The sequence below is a fragment of the Buceros rhinoceros genome, unplaced genomic scaffold (assembly GCF_000710305.1).
Source record: "Buceros rhinoceros silvestris isolate BGI_N320 unplaced genomic scaffold, ASM71030v1 scaffold39221, whole genome shotgun sequence".
Classification (NCBI taxonomy): domain Eukaryota; kingdom Metazoa; phylum Chordata; class Aves; order Bucerotiformes; family Bucerotidae; genus Buceros; species Buceros rhinoceros.
The window spans coordinates 262-20,850 of NW_010394390.1; the positions used below are offsets into that span (position 1 = coordinate 262).

Here is a 20,589-nt window from a genome sequence, read left to right on the forward strand (position 1 = left end):
CCTTTTTTTTTTTTTTTTTTTAAGTTGCAGCAAAACGCTGTTGACTCCTTTTGGCTATAAGGGAAGCAGAAAATAATGTATACAGTAAACCTTGAAATGTCATATGTCTTTAAATAATTTTTTGCTTGAATATTTTGTTAGCCATAGCTAATCTTTCTTGATTCTCTTGGGAAGACCAGTATTTGCAGTTCTCCCATAGACTTCATAGCAGCTCTGAAAACAAATTTCCCTGCTGCCAGCATCATCATTTGAAGTTATATTTAATGCTGTCTTTGCAAATGGTTGAGGCAGCTCCAAATACCACCACGTGAATCCTTTTTTTTAAGCACTTTTTAAGTATTGATACTATAACTTGCAATTCTACACGTGTATCCCAGCAGAAGGAAGATTGCTTAACTCAGCAATTAACACTAATACACTTTTTAAGTGAATAAACTGTAACCTAAAGAACCTTCCCTCTAAAGACTGTGAAATAGGAAATAGCATCTCTAGAGGATTATTACATCAAGCACAATAAGAAAGATTTCCTTGAATGGTTCTCGTGGGTATTAGAGAGCTGAAGCAGTTCGTCTTTTAAGACTCATGTCTTAAAAAGAACTCAAGTTCTCCTGTCTTTGAAGCTATATCTCTTAGGCATCACATTGATATGTTTACTGAGGACACTTAGAGGAAATCTTTTTGAATGCTCTGGAAATACAATAGCAAAATAGAGTAAGACCGGTGGGGTTCACAAGGCTTACACTCAAAATTTAGGAAAAATTCTTAAGCTGTTCAGTGACTTCATATATGGGTATCTTCTGGTTTTGAAAATAGGGTTTAATCTTAGTCTAAAACATTTCTGTCAGTAATCTACCGACTGTATCATAAGTTTTGTGGCACAGTAACACAGAATACGTAAGGACAAGTTTAGTTTGCAATGCTTTTATTAGAATAAATAGAAAGACCACCAATTAACATTCACAAAATCAATGATATGTCACTGGAATGAAAGTGGGAAATTATGTAAGTCAGGAAGATGTATTTGAAGATAATGACTTAAGAAGAAATGGTTGACTTTCTGTACGCTCCCTCAGAACAAGAGACATAGCCTTATAGTACATGCAGCACAAAGAAGCCCAAATGTATTCCTGAAAGAAGAATGCTTTGGTGAAGTTTAGAATTTCACCTGCAAGTTGTCTAGACATGAATTCAAGGATGGTTTACCAGCAAGTTCAAGAGAAAGGCACAGGGTTATTATGAAAGCTGTGTTTATTTCACACAACTCCTATGGAGAAACCAGACTCTCAATAGCAGTGGCAGGATTTGTCACAAAAAATTCCTCTGGCGCTGTCTCTCAAGTTATTCAATGATGTTATGAAATATTCCTAAGCTACCTCCTGAAATTCTCATTCAATCCTGGATATAAGTTGTATGAGCATCTAAAGATACGAAGTCACACACTTCTTCAAGAGTATCTCCCTAGATATTGAAGGCTTTCCACTTGGGGAGAATATTGAAGAGATGAGATTATGCTACAATGCTACAGTAAAGGGGGTCTGTTTCTGAGGGGGAGGCAAGCTTTATTTCCACCTCTTTTTCTCCTTAGGGAGAACAGTATCTGCCAAAGAAGAGGATGATGTTGGTTGGATTGTGTTTGATGAAGAAAAGGAAAGGGCGGTCAGCCCTAAACTCTTCCAACTCAGCAGAATGTCTGATGTCTCCCACCATGCCCGTGGAGCCTGCCATCTCCGTGCCCTCTTCATTGACTTCCATGTACACCTCATGGATGGCCTCAGACAACTTCAGGTTGTCTGCTGAGGAGATGCCGGACAGGTTGGCTGACGGGCTGAACACGTCGGTCATACCCAAGGCCATTAAGACAGAAGTGAGGTTGTATTTTTCCTCAATCTTCATGCGTGGGAGGAACACTTTCACCCTCTTCTTTTCCATCACATCGGGACTGGTCCACTCAATGAGCTTTTCAAAGGTGATTTTGTTCTCAAGCTGCAAAGGGAATCAGAGAATGAAATGCCTGAGACAAGCCTGCCTTAACAGCAGGTTTTATACCACTTGTTACAGTTTTTTTTCTATTTACTTTGTGTACACAATAGAACCAACACTTAAATGTATTTGTTTATCCTGTGTGCTTCCACCTGACTACAGCCTATATCTCATCTGTCTTGATGAAGTTCTCCAAAACTTTGTCATCTGAAAATTTCTTCATCAGATCAAGGATTTTTTTTTTCCTGAAAATGCAGCTCTTGAAGACAACAACACTGTCCCTCATTTTAGTTCCTTTCTAAGGCTACTTTTCCCATTTTCCTTTCAGTCAAATCTTGGAATGCTTTCCTCATCACTTCAGTTTTTTATTTCCCATGGGTAAACTTTTTTTGTTTAGCAAACCTCTGAATGCTCTCCTGGAAGACTGAAATCACTTAAAAAGAAAAAAAAGAGACCCTGCTAGCATGTCTGTTTCTGGTACCTGATGGAAATCAGTGCATATAGCAACATCTTCTTCTGCAAGGCTCCAGCAGCACTACACTCCTTTACCTGCTTTTTCTTAGACTGAGATCAGGGCTCTCCTAAGAGGCCACTCCCTGCCTGAACATCTGGTAGCACTTGGGGGGCATTTGTGCTCCCATCTGCCCAGCACAGCCGTGGTGCGGGCAGCTGCGATGCAAATGGACAGCAAGAGGTCTGATGGCAGCCAAGTGGTGATTCTCCTGCTTCTCCTCCAGGGCCATACCTCGTCCAGGCCAGAGATGTCATCGGGCAGCAGCACAAACATGCTCAGCTCTCCACTGGTGTACGGAAGCTCCAGGATCTTCATTTTCTCTGCAGCCACCGTTGCCACTTTGAAGGTACTGTTCTGACGCATCATCTGCACAGGTCTGCTTTCGTGCTGCAAAACCAGAAATGTGAGATGAGATGACTGGGGGCAGTTTTGTGTTTAAGCAGTAGAAGCCCTTTGAAAGGGACAGGACCTGACCTTCAAGGCTTTGAAGAAGAGCTGTGTCTCCATTTTCCTCTCTTATCTGTTGATGTGACCTGGAATTCTGGTCAGACACAGCTCTTGGAAACGCTCCTTCACCTCAGGCCAAGGCACTGACATGTGACCGAAACAGGTTCAATGTGTAACACCCAGACTGCGTGAGCCAACAGCTATTCTGGCCAAAGCTCTGTCCGTACCCCCCTACCTCTGTCACATTGAAGGGCGCTTCCCGGGTGTTTTCTTCTTTAAATGCTGTCTTCCATATCCCTTTGAAGTAAACAGCATTCACAAGGACCAGCACAGTATCGAGATCAACAGAGCCTGGTTCAAGGAAATCCTGGATCTGTCCTTTAAGGAAGAAGCAGGGCAGAGAGTGGTGAGATGCACCTCCTCTGGTGCGCACAAAGGTCTGTAGTGGAGGGCACAGGGGTGTTTGGTGCCACTTGATGGAGTTTTGTTTTCATAGCAGTCAGCAACCTGCTCGTGCTTGACCCACTTTTTCTGGATGTTGAGGGGAGGAAGACAAGGTATAGTTTATGGTAAGTATGGTAAGAAAAATGCTACCCATTTTTCAGTCCTTACCATTTGTCTCTTTCTCTACCCAGGAATTAATGAGCTGTCTTGCTTCCTCCGTAGCTGTTTTGAAGTTAACTTCTTCCACTTCTGCATTGTAAAATTGCTTTGCACAGTTTAAGTATTCCTGCAAGGAGAAGGATTGCAGTTGTCAGACTGATCAGAACTTGAAAATACATGAATGTGAAATGCAAGACTCTGAAATGAAGCAGAATGGTTAAAAGAACAGTGAACTTTTACCCCAATGTTTGAACATGTCGGTCACAGCTGTCTTCCCCTAACAGAATCTTAGAGCTGGACAGGAAAGACTACTTTACATATTTAAGTCTGGCACTTTTTTTTTCCTGATAGGATTCTAAGTTAAAATTTGGAAATGTTTTCTTCATTTTACCAAAATACCTTCAGTTTAAGAAACATTTTTAAGGAGAGACAATATTTGCTTCCTTCTCCTCATGCCCACTTGTCATTTTCAATACTGTGTTCTTACATTCTTAGATTTCAAAAACAAAGCTTCCTTTCATTTGGAAGATTTGGTATTTGGCTTTGAAAAGATCTGAAGTTCTCTAGGGTAGAGTCACAGGAACCTTTCTGGGTAATCTCAGTGACATCAGGTTGCAGTACAGACTTGAACAGTACAAACAGTACAACTCACCGGAAGAATGGGGTATGCTTTCTCAATATAGAGTCTGTCAGCGATCTCGAGTGAGTGTGTAGCATTTGGCATCTTGGTAACTAACAGAACATCCTTGAGTAAACTGTGGATATGTTCAGAAGTGCCACACTGAGGTGATGACATGAAAATAAGAAGATACATTGCATTAGCTTCTTCCTATCCAGGAAAATAGACTGTAAAGATTGTCCCTATCACTGAAGAGTCGTGGTGCAGCAGAGTCCTTCCCCACAGACGTAGGGCTGTCATCCTTGGGACAGCAAGTGCTGTGATGACGGTTCATTGAACTGACAAGTTCATCCTTCTCAAGATAAGTCCCCTGAAATGCGTTTTTTGTAAAAACGTGGGCGTGTTCCTGTCACTGAGACTTTGGGGCTCTTCTCTGCCCAGCATCTTCCTGCTCTGCTTTGGAGTCTCTCAGCTGCCAGTCTGACTGCTTTACCTTGGCTCCAGGTGCTGAGCCCCTTTCACATGCTGTTCCTCAGCAGCACTTGCCCAGGAAGGCGCTCTGGTGCCCCAGCACCCTGCCCTGCACTGTCACTTGTTCTGGTGCAGGATGTGCAACCTGCCTCCTTTCCCTAGTTTTCAACAAGTAGGTGAGATATACCGTCCTTCCCTCCCTCCACAGGTCTCCCTGCTTTGAGAGCATAACCACAGTTCGTAACAGGGTCTGAAACTGCCAGAAGGAGAGGCAGAACAGTTCTGAGGAGAAAATAAGACAGAAAGGGAGATCAAGTTATTTTCTACCTGGGAGTCAGTAGTGTCTCCAGCTTCTGTACCATTACTTAAGTGAAGAACCTGCAAAAGAAAATGGCAGTGGTAGAAATTACAAGCATGAACAAAAATGATGTGAATTTGAGATTTACACGTGGTGCTTGAGATGAAACTGTTGGCTCAGAAAAAAAAAATGAGAAATGCTAACTGACAGCATAGATGAACTAAAACTTTACATGTGAGTTTGCAACTGGTTTATGCCCTCTGTTGCCTTCTTGGAAACTGTAAATACCACTCTGCTGAGATTATTTTTTTTTCTAGAGGATGTCTAGAAATTAACTGAGGTACATATTGTGTACTGCTAATAATATTCTGCCTTCCTCTCTTCCTGGGATTTATTTTTTTAATGTATTTAAAAAAAAATCTGATCGCATTATCTGGAAGATGTCAGAAATTAGGAAAAAAAATCATATAATAAAATTTGCTGACTAGTAATCCATTTAGTTATTGTCCTTGAGATTTTCTTTTCTAAGTCAAAATTAACTGCTCATTATAGTGAATATATACAATTTTTTTGCATTTTCTCTAAATAACTCTCAATCCAGGTCTCCATTTTGTGACTTTGGCTTATTTCTTGTATGTTAAAACAGGTGAGAACCTTGTCAGTGGGTAATATATTTCAGTGATGTTACGTAGAAGGATCAAAAAGCTCAAGCAGAGGTCACTTTACACCCCTGTAAGTAACTTACCTTCTCCATCTGAGATCGAGTGTCACCTTGTGTTCCCATATAGACCATAGTCAGGGCTGCAAAGATGTTCAGGGGGCAAAAGAGGATGTTGTCGTTGGCATGGTGGACTTTCAGCTCTTTGAATAAATCAAAAGAAAAATCCGCATTTGCAGCAGTGATGAAGCCCATTGTGAAATCAGCGTTGCCTAAAGCAAACAGAAAGAGTCTGGATTATTGTGGTGAAATATTTTAATTGTAATACAAGAAAGTCAGTGTGTTTGAACCCCTGAACTTGGCACACAGGGGTTTTTTTCAGCAGACAGAATCCAGTGGTGTGTATTTAAAAGGCTGAGATGCTTTTAGATTCATGAACAATTAAAATGCTGGATAGCTACCAGTTATGCATAGGCTGGTGATTCTTTTGTGTCAGAGTTCTCCTTCTCTGTACATGTATACCATATTGTTGAAAATATTGCAAAGAATATTAGTTACCTTGGAAGAAGCTGACCAACAGTCTTTTCTCATCTCTTAAGGAAAAAAAAAGCCCATACATAGATTTGTGATCAGAATCTACATTCTTTTGAGATGCCAACACTATAGTGTTTAACATCACTTTTAAGATCGCTTAACAGATCAGCCATCTATGATCCAAACTACAGTTTAATTCCAGTATACAATGTGCAAGTCTGAAGCAACAGTTTAAGTTTTGCAAGATTTACTCTAATTTCAGACTAATGTAAATGCAAGCTAGGTTCTTACACCACCTGCTTTAGCAGAGGTGCCAAATGTTAGCAACATGACCTTCATTTTTTAAAATAGGATAATGAAGGCACAGCAATGGGGACTGCAAATGCAGTACCACACTCATCCAGTTTATGACAAATGTCTGTAACTAATATGTTCCATTCACTCTTGGCTCAATTATACCTCATCCCTTTAAAAAGTATTATTTAATATTTATTACCAGCTTTTCCATAAAATCCCCCTTTGAACAAGACAGTGCTTATTTAGCCTTGTGTTTAGTTTGCAGAGGTCTTTGCATCTTCAATATTCAAATACGTTTTCTGCCTTTTTTCTGATTCTCTTTGTAAAATTTTCCCACTAGTTTCAGCACTTCGCATTTCATCTGACACTGAAGAGAAGATTTTTTAGTAAAGACAACACAGAGCAGAAAATAGAGGACTGTAAAGTCTAATGCAGTAGTATTGTGTTTATACCACTTGTAACTTCCCACATGTTGACACAAGCAGAGACAACCTTGCTAGGGTGGAATTTCCCCTAGTTCTTGGGGATTTTCAAGCAGTGCAAACTTTCTTTCCCTCTGTGGTTGCTAGAGAACAAAATCCATTTACTCTGACATATGTATCACAGTCCCTATGGAATTAATGCAGTCAAGTGACAGTCATCTCTTAATGTGGGATAATGTGAACAACAACGCATCTAGCTGTTCCCCTGCTAGAAGGCATGTTAATTTAGAAAGAAATTAAACCAATAAAAAAATAGATTTTTATTATTATTATTTAACAAGTCTGCTGGCTGTTATATTTCAGGCTTTAAGCTCCTTTTATGGTCTTGGTGAAGAAACATATTCATGAAGCAAATGTGTTTGTTTTTTTTTAATCTTGGAAAACAAAACTGTTAAAGATAATATAGAGCTGCAGTATGTTGGAGTCACCTGAACACACTGCATTCTTTAATTTTATTTAGAGGATATCTTCCATAAACCCTGCAACTGAGCTTTAGTTGCATCCTCTGGAATTTAAACAAAAAATTAAAGGGATAGATGAAGAAGGAAGAAAGACAGTAATATCACCAACTTTTCAACATGCAAGAGTTAGTAAACAAAGCGTTAGTTCATACAAACAAATCTTTGAATTTATGTATGACAGACTGTGAAACAGTAAAATAACACAGAACACACACATGAAGGTGTGATGAGGTTTCTGCAGAAGGCATCCTCTAATCATTTTTCTTCAACTGATATCAGAGGCCATAAACATGAGGTTACATCAATCTTTTTCTAAGTTTTGTAACAGATCTTTGTTTTTAAAATTTCAGATTAAAAGATAAACCATAAGCGAAAGAAGTGCTTACCAGCTCCACCTGTGAAGGTAATAGCACAGCTCTGCAGCTGTACGTGGGGCAGACTCGCCAAACTCCTGGAAATATATCTCGTGGAATTTTGTGACACGCCCCATGCTGCCTCTTCTGTGTTTGCCGAAGAAAGTGATGGATGGAGCTCAGTGTAAGACATGCACTTTTCCTTGGAATAAGTCCACTCTTAAAAAAAAAAAAAAAAATTAAAATGCCTGAATGAAGGGATTTTACCCTAAAATCTCCAGAATGGAAGATCCATTTGTCGTAGTGTTGGAAACCATGCAGAAAAGGAAGGAGCATATTTAAATGGCTGAAGCAAAAGTACTGATAAGAGCTATTCACTGAACCTTGACTGATAAGTATGGTTTGGTTATGGCAGCAAGTAGTGTGGCATAGCTCATGAAAAAATATTTTTAAGAGTTGAGAAATTGGGTCTTGAAGAATGTCTCTAAGGAATTTTGAGATGATTTCCTTATTGTTCCTCTCTAGTTAGTACTGACAGGCCACATTCCTCTCCGAGTCCCCATTCTGTGAACTCAGAAAAGTTGGTACCATCAGTACCTGCAGGACTGCTTGCTGTGGTGTGCCCACACTTTACTTATTGACACTTTCTGTCTCCTTTTGTTGGCTGGTCTTCCCATGTCACCAGTCTTTCTTTCCACCAGAATCCATAGCTCTTGGTGGGGAATGGAGAAACTTGTGCTACCAAGGAACTTGAGAAAGATCACATCCTTCAAATGTTAGTTACCAAATTTAATAATATTGAAATAGATTATTCTGTGTGCAATTGCCTGGTGCCACTTACAGCCAGCATGGTAAAAGACCACAGACACAGTGTTTCACAGAGCACAGTTTCTTTTCCTAGAGCAATCCAGCTCAGGGAACGGAGTGCACAGCAAGTCAGTACAACAAAACCTTCAAGTGAGCACATTGTGGGAATACAAATTTATTTCAAAAGCAATATTCAGAGCATCTGTATAGAGAAGAATTACAGAGCTGAAGAAAGGTGTGTTGGGGCAACAGGGTTTGAGCATAGAAGAAAGACAAACCTCTGTTGCTTTTTAAATTCAGACATTGGGATATTTTGATGCCAGTCAGGTGCAAACAGAAAAAGATTTGAACTCTGCTAAAATTTTGAAGGGTAGTTTAAGGTAAGTTTTTCTTTTCTTTTTCTATAGGTCACAGCACCAAATGCTAGGTTCAAAATGTGCTTTTTGTACTTAACAGAGACCATGCTTACAGATCTTCCACAAGTAACTTCATGGCACATCAGGTGAACAGACTAACTGAGAAACATTCATGGTCTGCAGGACAGTCATAATATACAATAGCAAACAGAGAGCAGTCACAGAATTCCTTTGAAATAAAAGAATGAACAGAGAATAAAAGAAACTGCTTTGACCTCTCTAAATGCCATGTGATTTTTAAACAGAAATCCAAAGTCAATATACAAAATGCCTCTGAAATTGTCTAGAACAAATTATGCTTCTGGAGAGAAGGAGTGGACCCTTTAACCCTTTTAGTTGTCTACGTGAGTGGGAAGCCTCTGAATCATACATAGATTTCCCCCTAATACCGTCCTTGCTAGTCCCGCTCAGCTGAAGAAACTAGTGCAGTAACTGTGCAGAGCTCAGTCCAGACCAGTGCACTCACACACCGCTGGTGTTTTACATGGCACAGTGCGTAGCCCCAGCTGGTCTGCTACAGCCATTGCTGTGCAGCAACAGTGCTTTTGCGGAAAGATCTTTAGGCCTTGCCTCATGTTGCCTCACGTTTGCCCATAACTGCAAATCTGTTGTAAAGAGAAAGAGCTGTTCTCTCACAGGAGGGGTGCGTAAATTGGTCATCACTGGCGAGTCCCATTTAGCTGAAAATGGTGTCACCATGCTGGTGGGAATACAGGTCAAATGGGTGAATGTGTCTGTACATGATGAATACCTTTAATCACACAATTGAGAGCACTCCCTAAACTGCAAGCTGTTCTGTGGCTGCTGCCCCTTCTGCCTTTCTTGCTTAGGACTGCTTTGTTTCTGTTCAAACAGGCTTCAACACTCATGGCCACGGTCCATTGTCGTACACTTCACAGCTCAGAAGTCAAAGAATTAGCCAATATGTTTTATCCTGTCACTTCTAACTTTTGAGTATGCCTTGAGTCTTTCTCCTTGACAATCAGATTGTCTAGCAGTTCACTCCAGCTCCCCTGGAGTGTATGTCAACCACCTTGGCATTTGTGCACCATCTACCTGAGTTACATTTGGACCGTCATAGACAGACTGTAACTTAGTGGCTACAAAGATGTTCAGTGAGTCAATGCAGTTGTTTTGTAGCAGCCAGTTTGCAGCATCAATGTTGTTAACAATGGCATGGTTTTCAAAATCCTTCTGAGTTGAATATACTCAATAATGAAAGGAATTTTTTGTTTTGCAATAGCGAAGGGACAGTAGACTCCTCCAGAAGCAAGTTAATACACAAATCGTGTTACTGTTTTTGTTAGAACATCTATTCTTTATTAGTCAAATGAAGATTAATGTAAAGCAAGTTTCAGGAGCAACAAAATCATTCCACAAGTGAGTAAAAATCTTGATTGTGATCAGCCATCAGTGCAGAATTGTAAGAATGTAAGAGGCACTGCGTCGTCTACTTGGCAACTTTAGATCAGTCATGGAGTCTAGTAAGATTAAGAAAACCTCCTGGGTTAAACCTTCCTGGGATAAAAGATAATGGATTGCCCTGTCCAGCACAGCTGTGTATGCTGCACAAACACAGAAGGATGTGTTCTGCCACTTGTCCTGCTTTCGACAATGCTTGTCCCAAGAAAGAGGTCAGCTAAGGCCCTGCTGTCCTTTGCTCTGCCAGGCATTTCATTGTAGAGCTGTCCCTAAACCAACAGACTCTCAGACATATGAACTTTTCCAAAAGGATATGAGGTCCAGGTCAGCTCACAGACCAAAGCCTCTCATCCAATCACAACAATCCACGCAGAACTAGAGGTTTTGTTCTCATCCATACTGCTGCTCTTTTGCGGGTAGGAAGGAGCACGTTGATTGTTTTGTGTTTGTCTTGCTTGGAGTGACCACCAGTGATTGTTTAGTTACTTGCCATTGCAGACACCTTGGTGCCGTAGCTATCAATGATGGTTTCTCTCTCAGGTGTCCTGTAGGATTCTGATCTTTCCACAATCTGAAGAAAATGACGTATCTGGTCAAGCTCCTTCAGACAGGAGCTCACAGCCCACCTGGCACCTTTCTGCAGCAACTCTGTGCCACTCTGAAGACACGGACATCATTGTCCACAGTGCTGCCTTGATTATTCACAGATTGTGACAGGGATTTGCATACCTCAGTGTTGGCAGAGCAGATTTCTCCAGTGAAGGCGTCTTCAGAAGGATCCTGTGATGTGATGTGATGTGATAGCATATGATCACACTTACCCACCGCATTTGCTTAGCAGCACGCACAGCATCTAGGGTCTGGTGCTATAAAGGTTCTGGACCGGTGCACACAACAGTCCCTTTATCGGTCACCACAGCACATGTGAAGTCCCTTATTCATCCCTCAAGTTCCTGGGATTAGCCAATAGCCACAGTGAGGCTGTGGATGATCTTACCCTACGGGGTCCTAAGAAAGCAGCATGGTAACCAGGCCCTTAGACCCAGCATACACATGGTGCAGGTCACTGGCATTGGCAAAACTGGTTTAACTGGCATATGGGAGCTTAGTCAGCAGAGTCTCTCTCCGCAGAGAAGACTGTGGCAGCCTGTGACTAGCACTGTTCATGTCACCAAGCCTGTCACTTTACCTCCCACCGCTCACTGAAGGCTGCCCAGCATACCAGGTATCTTGACACATGCTCTCAGGAAAAATAGCATTTTTCTTTCACACAAAATAGGATAAGCTAATCTCTTGGTTTGTTTCAGCACAGGCATCCTCCCATGAAACCTTCCTCTCCTCCACCTAGTAGCCTACTGAGATTCTTACTAATATTCCTGGCATTTTTCCTGCATCCCCTGCAGGAAGACTGCTGCAGAAAAGGAGAGGAGAAATGTGCCTGCACAAAGCTCCATGCCATCCTGTTGGCTTTGCAGAAATGAACTGGGGGTCCTGGCCAACACCAAGTTGACTGTGAATCAGAATTGTGTCCTTGTGGCAAAGAAAGTCAACAGCATCGCAGGCGGCATTAGAAAAAGCATTGCTGGCAGGTAAAGAGGGGTTATCCTTCCCCTCTGCCCAGCGCTGGTGGTACCACAGCTGGAGCGCTGTGTCTCGCCCTGGGCTCTCCAGTAGAAAAGAGATGTAGATGTGCTGGAGCAGGACCAGAGGAGAGCTGCCAAGATAATGAAGTGATTACATCATCTGATATGAGAGGCTCAGAGTGATGGGACATGTTACCCTGGAGAGGAGGAAGTGCAGGTGGATTCTTATCCATGCGCATTAACTAACTTGATGGGAGAGTGAAAAGGAGCCAGACTTTCTCCAGCGAACAGGGAAAAGACAACACAACTTGAAACAGCATAAATTCCATTTAAAATAAGAAAATACATTTGTTTATGGGGAAGGAGGTGAAACCAGGTTACCCAAAGATGCTGTGGAGTCTCCATCCATGGAAATACTCAAAATCCAGCAGGACATGGTCTCAAGCAAACTGCTGTAGCTGACCCTGCTTGAAAAGGAGAGCTCAGAATAGACAACCATCAGGGGTCACTTCCAATCTCAGCAGTTCTGTGACTTTGTGTTATATGTAGAAGATCCCAAGGGAGATGGAGACAGCATGATTATTGCTAATGTGCAAAGAACGTACTGTGGCGTAGGGGAGGCACTTGAATGGGAGCGTATGACAAGTCCCACAGAGAAGAACTGTTTCCATGTGGTATGGAGAGCAATGGCGCCTCGAACTGGGAGGCCCTTGGACCATTCTTTGTCCTTTCTGGAGGTGTGTTATTTGCACCAAGAGGTGCAGAATGTTTCAGACTTTGTCTTGGCCCCCACATGTTACCTGCCAAACCTTCCATCTGGTGCTGCACAGCAGTTTGTCAGAGAAACAGGGTGTCAATTCTTCAGAAGACAAAAATGCCGGATGTCTTTGGAAGGCTGAAACAAAAATGCCAGTAGCAACAAGAAGGTTTTAAAGGTTTTGTTTTTTGCTTTTTGGTTTGGGTTGGTTTGGTTTTTTTTCCAAATAAAAACTTGTGGAGCTATCTTATATTTTTACAACTTTGGCCTTTTTTTTTTCTTTTTTGTTTCTTTTTAAAGGAAATACACTGAGCTGCCTATTGGCATGAGAACCAGAACTGTGCCTGGGAATGAAAGTGCAGAGGTGCTTAGGCAGAGCATGGGGTCCAGCTGTGTCCTATGTGCTGCAAGCTCCAGCTTGCTTGCTGGGCCAGAGCACAGAGAAGCTGAACCACAGACCCCATCTCTCTGGAGCACACGAAGGGCTGCTTTTCCCAAACCTCTACAGGGTTTTGGTGACCTCAGAGGCCACAGCAGGCAGGCCACTGGCCAGGTCTTTCACTGTCACTCTTCATGGGGAGAACATTTCCACTGTCCTTTAAATATTGTGTGCCCTGCCTGGTTTGTGGTGGCCAGGGCCAGGTCCTAGCATTTGGTGCTTTGGTGCAGGTCTGGTCCGGTATGGCTGAATTTGCACTTTTTCCTGCCTCCCGTTCTCCCTTTTGAGAAAGGGGAAGCTTTGTACTTGTTCGTAAGCCTGTTGGTTCCTTGCTTTATGCGCATTCCTTTGTTGTCATTCAGAAGACAGCACTGGTCACTGAGTCATGTCTTTGTACCTCAAGCACTTTCCTGTTGAACAGTCATAGGAAGGCTAGTTTGCAGGTGTAACCCTTCTCAAGACTTCTTATTGTTTAAGAGTACAGGCTTTTAAATAACAGACTGAATCAACCACTTCTGGCTACAAGAGATGCAAAAGGTGAATAAACTGCTTGTGTTAAACCTTGAGATACTGAAATTTTGCAGCTCTTGAAACTGTTCACATCACTGCTTTCATTTCTGCAGAACGAAAATTAAAGTATTCTTGGTAAAGCAGCTGTTTTTACCACTGAAAAACAGCTGAGTCTGTATCACAAATATCCTGACGATATTCAAATAATATTCATATCAGCACCAGCTGCTTTCCTCTGCAGAGCTGCTTTTATCATACTGCACTATGTGCTAATGTGGAAACAGCCAATATCAACAAGAGTCTCTCCTCTCAAGACTCTCAGTGAGGAAATGCTTTGCCTAATAGTTGACAATCTTCTTATTCTTTCTAATGCCTTTTGAGTTATATGAGTTTCAGATTATTTCATTATCTAAAAAACAGCAGAGCTGCAGGAATAGTTGTTCCTTGACAGATTTACCAGAAAAATTGTCAGTGCATCTTTGAAACCCATTGGAATTGTATTGAAAAATGCATAAGACTAAATTAGTATTGCATTGGGCTATTTCTTGGTAAGCTGTAACACAGAGGGGAATCAGTCTCTAGACATGTGCATTTATGCGTTTCAGAAGTACCTGGGAAACTTCATATCTACATCCTTTATTCATTCTAAAGATAGGATTTTGTACTAAATCCCATTTTACTCACAACAGTTACCAGTGTAATGATATTTTTAAGGTTTTGTGGTCCAGAAAATTAATATAATTCTCATGACAAGAATCTCATGTGATTTTAATTTATTATGTAAACAAAAAAAAATCAGTTGTATTCATCAAAATCAATAATATATGACTAGAGTGAAAAGAGCACAGAGTATTGAGCCAATATATATTCATATTTGAAGATGGCAGTGGACGCATAGAAGAAAAAGACAAAGAATTTACGATTCTTATGTGTGTCTTAAAAACAATAGATGAACTATTGTAGGCACAAAGAAGTCCAGCTGCATTCATGGAAGAATAATATTCTCAAGTTTTGAACTTAACCTGAGGGCTTTTCAGGGACTAATCGAAGTTTATTTGCTAAGCAAGATCAACAGAGACAGGGATTGTTTTGAAAGCTGTGATTTTTCACAAAGCTCCCATGGAGAAATCAGATTCTTTAATACTATTTGCATGATTTTTACAAAGATCAAAATGTTCTCAAATTTGAAGTGTCTTCCAATGTTGTACAAAGAATTCAGACAGCTCATTTGCTTGGTGGTTCTCACTGAGTTCTGGATCACCTGGATCATCTAGATATCCATGTTTCAGGCTTTGAATCTATACTCTGTGAGAAGGCATAGCTGCACCTACTCAAAGTTAGATCTCTTTGTGCTCTCTGAAGTGGAAGGGAGACTCTCCATGACTTTGGACACCCTCTGCAAGAAATTCAGAATTAGGTGAGGAACTCATGGTGAGAGGACTGCTCTGGTGATAGTGGACATATACACTATTTCACAACAGCTAAGTAAAAAAAAAAAAAAATTAAATTTACATAACAATCAGACTCTCCATGACTTTGGACACCCTCTGCAAGAAATTCAGAATTAGGTGAGGAACTCATGGTGAGAGGACTGCTCTGGTGATAGTGGACATATACACTATTTCACAACAGCTAAGTAAAAAAAAAAAAAAATTAAATTTACATAGACATCAGCCAACAACCTGCACAGAAGAATCTTATTCACAAGCACCTCCTCTAGATTGGAGATCTCAAAGCCCGTGTTTCAGGAAAATGCTTTGGTCAGCAGGATGCTACAGGAGAATTGGATGAGCACAGCCCATGGCTTTCTATGTAATGGGCTCCAAAGGCTTGGCTGGAGTCATGCCTGCACATTGTTCCTCAAGTGAAAATCACTTGACCCCTTCCTTGGTGGTGGATGCCTCTATTCTGTGTTGGCTCTGTCTGTGCTCAGCTCAAGCAATCCTGAAACCAGTGTGAGAAGCGAAAGGAGTAAACACGTTTGCTGCTGTGTCCTCACCTGTAGATATGTCTTTGCTTTCCAAATGGTCATTTCTTAGATTAGGCTTTCCACTTGGGGAGATGAGATTATGCTACAATGCTACAGTAAAGGGGGTCTGTTTCTGAGGGGGAGGCAAGCTTTATTTCCACCTCTTTTTCTCCTTAGGGAGAACAGTATCTGCCAAAGAAGAGGATGATGTTGGTTGGATTGTGTTTGATGAAGAAAAGGAAAGGGCGGTCAGCCCTAAACTCTTCCAACTCAGCAGAATGTCTGATGTCTCCCACCATGCCCGTGGAGCCTGCCATCTCCGTGCCCTCTTCATTGACTTCCATGTACACCTCATGGATGGCCTCAGACAACTTCAGGTTGTCTGCTGAGGAGATGCCGGACAGGTTGGCTGACGGGCTGAACACGTCGGTCATCCCCAAGGCCATTAAGACAGAAGTGAGGTTGTATTTTTCCTCAATCTTCATGCGTGGGAGGAACACTTTCACCCTCTTCTTTTCCATCACATCGGGACTGGTCCACTCAATGAGCTTTTCAAAGGTGATTTTGTTCTCAAGCTGCAAAGGGAGGCAGAGAATGAAATGCTTGGTATGTGAATACAGCTTCTTGCTACCCTTCATTTTAAAGAAGGCTACGATAAAGAAACCAAAACACAGTGGTTCCTGAGGCACATCCTATAAACATCCTTCTTGTAGTTTATTATTTGCCTCTGATGTACTGCCTGTGTCACTCTCCTTTTATTCAGTTCCTTACTCATCTGACACAGCCCCTTCTGTCCAACTACTCTGGTGTCTCACGAGGCACAACCCAACAGTTCCACAGCCTAGCAAATTAGTGAGCTTGTGAACATGATTGCAAAAGCAGACCATGGAAATTTATCTACTGTTGGTAGCCCTTAACAAATGCAAACTCTTCTATATCTTTAATAAATCTACTTTATAACATAATTCCAAAAAATTGCTCAAATAAGAATAATGGTAATTCAGGGTGCATCACTTTTTCCCTTTCTTGAGTACGGATAGGTAATTCGGTAACACTTTGATAACTTTATTTTAAATTACTGATATTGGATTCTGGGGTTTTTTGCTACTTCTTTCAGAAATGCTGCGTGAAGATAATCCAGTCTACCTGACTAAAGCTAATTAAAGAGTTTAGAGCTAATTTAGAGTTTTGTTTCTCTGTTGTATCTGTCCATTTTTATTTCCTCTTTGCTTTTAGCATCCTGCATTCACTCATGTTTAGCTTCAGTTTCTCCCAAGACCAAGACAAAAGTTTCATTTAATTTTGCATGGTAGGTAGATTATATCTGTATTCTTGCCTGCCTGTATATTGGCTCCACTTTTTTTTTTTATTTAAAGGACAAAACCAACTCTTTTACAAGTTTTCATGCATCTGGCAAAAAACGGACTCAACCTGACTTAAAGCAGTTTTGCTGTTTTCTTTTACTCTCTATTCTGATCTCATTTTCTGTCCTTGTATGTTCATGGATTCCTTCTGCTGTTGATGTTCATCACATTAGACCCAAGGCTCCTCTGTTTTCTTTATTTCCTGTGTAATTTCCAAATCTCTTGTTTGCATTTCCTTTCCATCTCTATAGTTAAGACTGTCTGAAATCTTAATTGATGAAGTGTTGTTAATCAGTTAGTCTAGCCTGATTGGTTTCACCATTTAAAAGTCAAGAATATTTTATTATGATCATGCTTTCCCTAACTTTGTTCTTCATGATAACATAATCAGAGAAATTTTTGAAAGCAGACCATTTATCATGTTTAAGGAGCATTTTGCTAAAAAAAAATCCTTACTGGTTCCTACAAATAATGCCCAACTCTCATCAATTTTAGCAACATTTTCTGAAGAGTTTATATGGGGGCATGAAATTACCTCTCGATGAAATAAAAAAAAAATCTGCCCATACATAAATCGTATTCTGCAAGGCTCCAGCAGCACTACACTCCTTTACCTGCTTTTTCTTAGACTGAGATCAGGGCTCTCCTAAGAGGCCACTCCCTGCCTGAACATCTGGTAGCACTTGGGGGGCATTTGTGCTCCCATCTGCCCAGCACAGCCGTGGTGCGGGCAGCTGCGATGCAAATGGACAGCAAGAGGTCTGATGGCAGCCAAGTGGTGATTCTCCTGCTTCTCCTCCAGGGCCATACCTCCTCCAGGCCAGAGATGTCATCGGGCAGCAGCACAAACATGCTCAGCTCTCCACTGGTGTACGGAAGCTCCAGGATCTTCATTTTCTCTGCAGCCACCATTGCCACTTTGAAGGTACTGTTCTGACACATCATCTGCACAGGTCTGCTTTCGTGCTGCAAAACCAGAAATGTGAGATGAGGTGACTGGGGGCAGTTTTGTGTTTAAGCAGTAGAAGCCCTTCAAGCATGTTGCCTTTGAAGAAGAGCTCCATTTCCTCTCTTATCTGCTGACATGCTCTGGTCAGACTCAGCTCTCACAAACCTGACTTTGAGAGAGCCAGCTAAATCACCCGGCCAATGACCACAATGTGTTGTGAGTTTAACGCCCAGGCTGCTGGATGTGCAAGCGCACAGTCTGGCTTCCCAGCCACCCTACCTCTGTCACATTGAAGGGCGCTTCCCGGGTGTTTTCTTCTTTAAATGCTGTCTTCCATATCCCTTTGAAGTAAACGGCATTCACAAGGACCAGCACAGTATCGAGATCAACAGAGCCTGGTTCAAGGAAATCCTGGATCTGTCCTTTAAGGAAGAAGCAGGGCAGAGAGTGGTGAGTTCAATAGCAGTAGTCTTGCATTTTAGAGGTCAGCTGACATGCTGCTGCTTGACTTGACTTCCTCTTCTTCAAAGGTCTGTGTGTGGGATTCTGTTTCACAAGGATGATTTAATACAGAACGACTGGCACCTGGCCAGACATTTCTGCAAGAAGACAGGAAGGTTCAACTGTGGCATACACGCCTGGGAATATTTCTAACCAGTGCTTGGAAAAAGATTTACACAGAAAAGAAGGAACAGGAGGGGCAAGCAGCAATATCAGTTTTCTGTTTCTCACTGTGCTCCTTTCTCACATTTCACTCTTGTTTTTCCTCCCACCTCAGCGCAATAGAGGTACACGAGCTCCTGAATCATTCCTTTCCCACCATTAGCATTACTTTCTCCCCTGGAAGAAGTCCATTTCTTACCCATCCAACACATGCTTGTAAAATTACGCCAATATTCTAAAGAATCTGGGGCTAAACTTGCATGAGTTCAGCTCTCCAGACACAAGACGTGTGCATATAGAGGGTGCATATCCTGGCACCTCTGCCTTGCCAGTTGTATTTAGAACACACTGTCACTGCCACACAGGTGCAATAGTCATCCCTTTCCACAGGAAACATGCACTGATGGGGAAGGGGGGAAGGAATTTTCTCCTGTAATGTTCATTCTTTCCAGAAGTTGTTCAAATGCAGTTGCAAGAAGGAAGCGTATTTCAAAATCTTGTCTGACCTTACCGTTTGTCCTATTTTCCACCCAGGAATTAATGAGCTGTCTGGCTTGATCTGATGCTGTTTTGAAGTTGACCATTTCCAGACCTGCTCTGTACAGTTTCTTCACACATTTTACGTAGATCTGTAAAGACAGCCATTGTAGCCACCAGACCAGTAATGTTTAAAATACAGTATGAAGGTGAAATAAAATACGGGTAAAAGAATTTGTATAGTGATGCCATGGTTAGGCTGTCCTCATGGCTTACTTCCTGGGAGAACTGCTAAAACTGGACCAGAAAAAATTATTCTGATCCACAGCATTCTGTGATCTGATATTTTTATTACTTGACCATTTAAGAGTATATATTTAAAATATTTAAATATTTTCTTGAAGAAAGCCTTACTCAAATCAGTGTTTCAGGTTCATTTCAGTGTGGTTTAATGTCATTATGTCCACTCTTTTTTTTTTTAAAGCATTTTGCCTTATTTTTAAAGATATGATATTTCTTTGATTTAGAATATTTGTATATTTTGTTTTGAAAAAGTCAAATGAAATATTTTTGACACTTCCAGATGTTTTTTTGAGGTGAGGTTTTCGGGTGAAGAAACATGATGAAGTAAAATTCTTTCTTGAAAAAAAGCGACCAACCTATTAAAATGAAAAGGGTTTGGGAGAGCAAGCAGGGAGGGGGGGGGTTCATTATCAGATAGTTTTGTTTATTACTCCATTAATTTTTTAATAGGGCCATCTTTTTGCCTGGAATTGCTTTCCATTCAGGCTATTGCCAGGGCTGTGGCGAAGGGAAAAGCTGTGGAAGCCCATACCAGTGGGTACCACTGGATTAGCACATCACCTGCTCCGGCCAGCCCTCCTGGATTACAGATTTATACCGAGTTTATCAGGAAATCACTCCAATGTACAACTCACCGGTAGGATTGGCCATGTCTTTTCAGCATAAAGTCTGTTGGCAATGTAGAGCGAATAATTGGCTTTTGGTGCAGTGATATCAGAGAGAAGTTCTTTAAACAGTAGGTGGATATTCACAGACTTGCCACACTGAGTTGATAAGAAGATAAAAAGGTATAGCTGTTAGCTTGTTTTACTAGGAAGACAATTGTTTATAAGGTACAAATAACACTAGAAAAAGCGGTGTTTGGACGTTCATACTACATGGACATGTACTACAGTCTAAAAGCTCCACGGGAGGCTTGTTGAATATAAACAACTAATGATGTACAATGAATTCACAGCATACAATGATGCTCATTCCAGATGATTATAAGCAGAAAACCTCAGTGATGAATCTGAAACCGTACAGCTCAGGCGTAAGGCGACGAAAAGCAAAATTCAGGTGTCAATGTTTGCAATTGAAGAGTAGTAGATATAGAGCCTTTGGTTTCCAGGTTCTGCTTGCATTTTCCTGGCAGCTTTCTGCTGAATGGCTGGCAGTGGGAATCAGAGGCTGGGAAAAACCCCGGAGGTTTTTGGAGAGGGTGGGGACTTGC

At 41.4% G+C, this 20,589-nt stretch overlaps 2 protein-coding genes across 2 annotated transcripts in view; both read right to left on the bottom strand.

Annotated features, from left to right (window-relative positions):
- Positions 1 to 1,581: 1,581 nt before the first annotated feature.
- LOC104501407 (ovalbumin-related protein Y-like) lies at positions 1,582 to 5,845 on the bottom strand. The gene is made up of 7 exons (XM_010145209.1): positions 5,678 to 5,845; positions 4,962 to 5,012; positions 4,197 to 4,325; positions 3,554 to 3,671; positions 3,177 to 3,319; positions 2,726 to 2,881; positions 1,582 to 1,983 (listed from the first exon to the last, which is right to left on the bottom strand). Exons 1-7 carry the CDS (start codon positions 5,843 to 5,845, stop codon positions 1,582 to 1,584), a joined length of 1,167 nt encoding a protein of 388 aa, XP_010143511.1.
- Positions 5,846 to 15,793: 9,948 nt separating this feature from the next.
- The window catches only part of LOC104501408 (ovalbumin-related protein X-like), a 6,258-nt gene continuing 1,462 nt past the window's right edge, over positions 15,794 to 20,589 (bottom strand). Inside the window, exons 3-7 of the mRNA XM_010145210.1 lie at positions 20,012 to 20,140; positions 19,108 to 19,225; positions 18,213 to 18,355; positions 17,795 to 17,950; positions 15,794 to 16,195 (exon numbers count right to left, since the gene is read on the bottom strand). Coding sequence (XP_010143512.1) covers positions 15,794 to 16,195; positions 17,795 to 17,950; positions 18,213 to 18,355; positions 19,108 to 19,225; positions 20,012 to 20,140 — 948 coding nt within the window. The remainder of the gene's footprint in view (positions 16,196 to 17,794; positions 17,951 to 18,212; positions 18,356 to 19,107; positions 19,226 to 20,011; positions 20,141 to 20,589) is intronic.

Coding starts and splice junctions, on each gene's coding strand:
- LOC104501407 (XM_010145209.1), bottom strand. CDS start 5,845: ATGGGCTTCATCACTGCTGCAAATGCGGATTTTTCTTTTGATTTATTC. Junction 5,013..5,677: donor CTCGATCTCAGATGGAGAAG/GTAAGTTACTTA, acceptor TTTCTTTTGCAG/GTTCTTCACTTAAGTAATGG. Junction 2,882..3,176: donor CGCCCTTCAATGTGACAGAG/GTAGGGGGGTAC, acceptor CTGGTTTTGCAG/CACGAAAGCAGACCTGTGCA.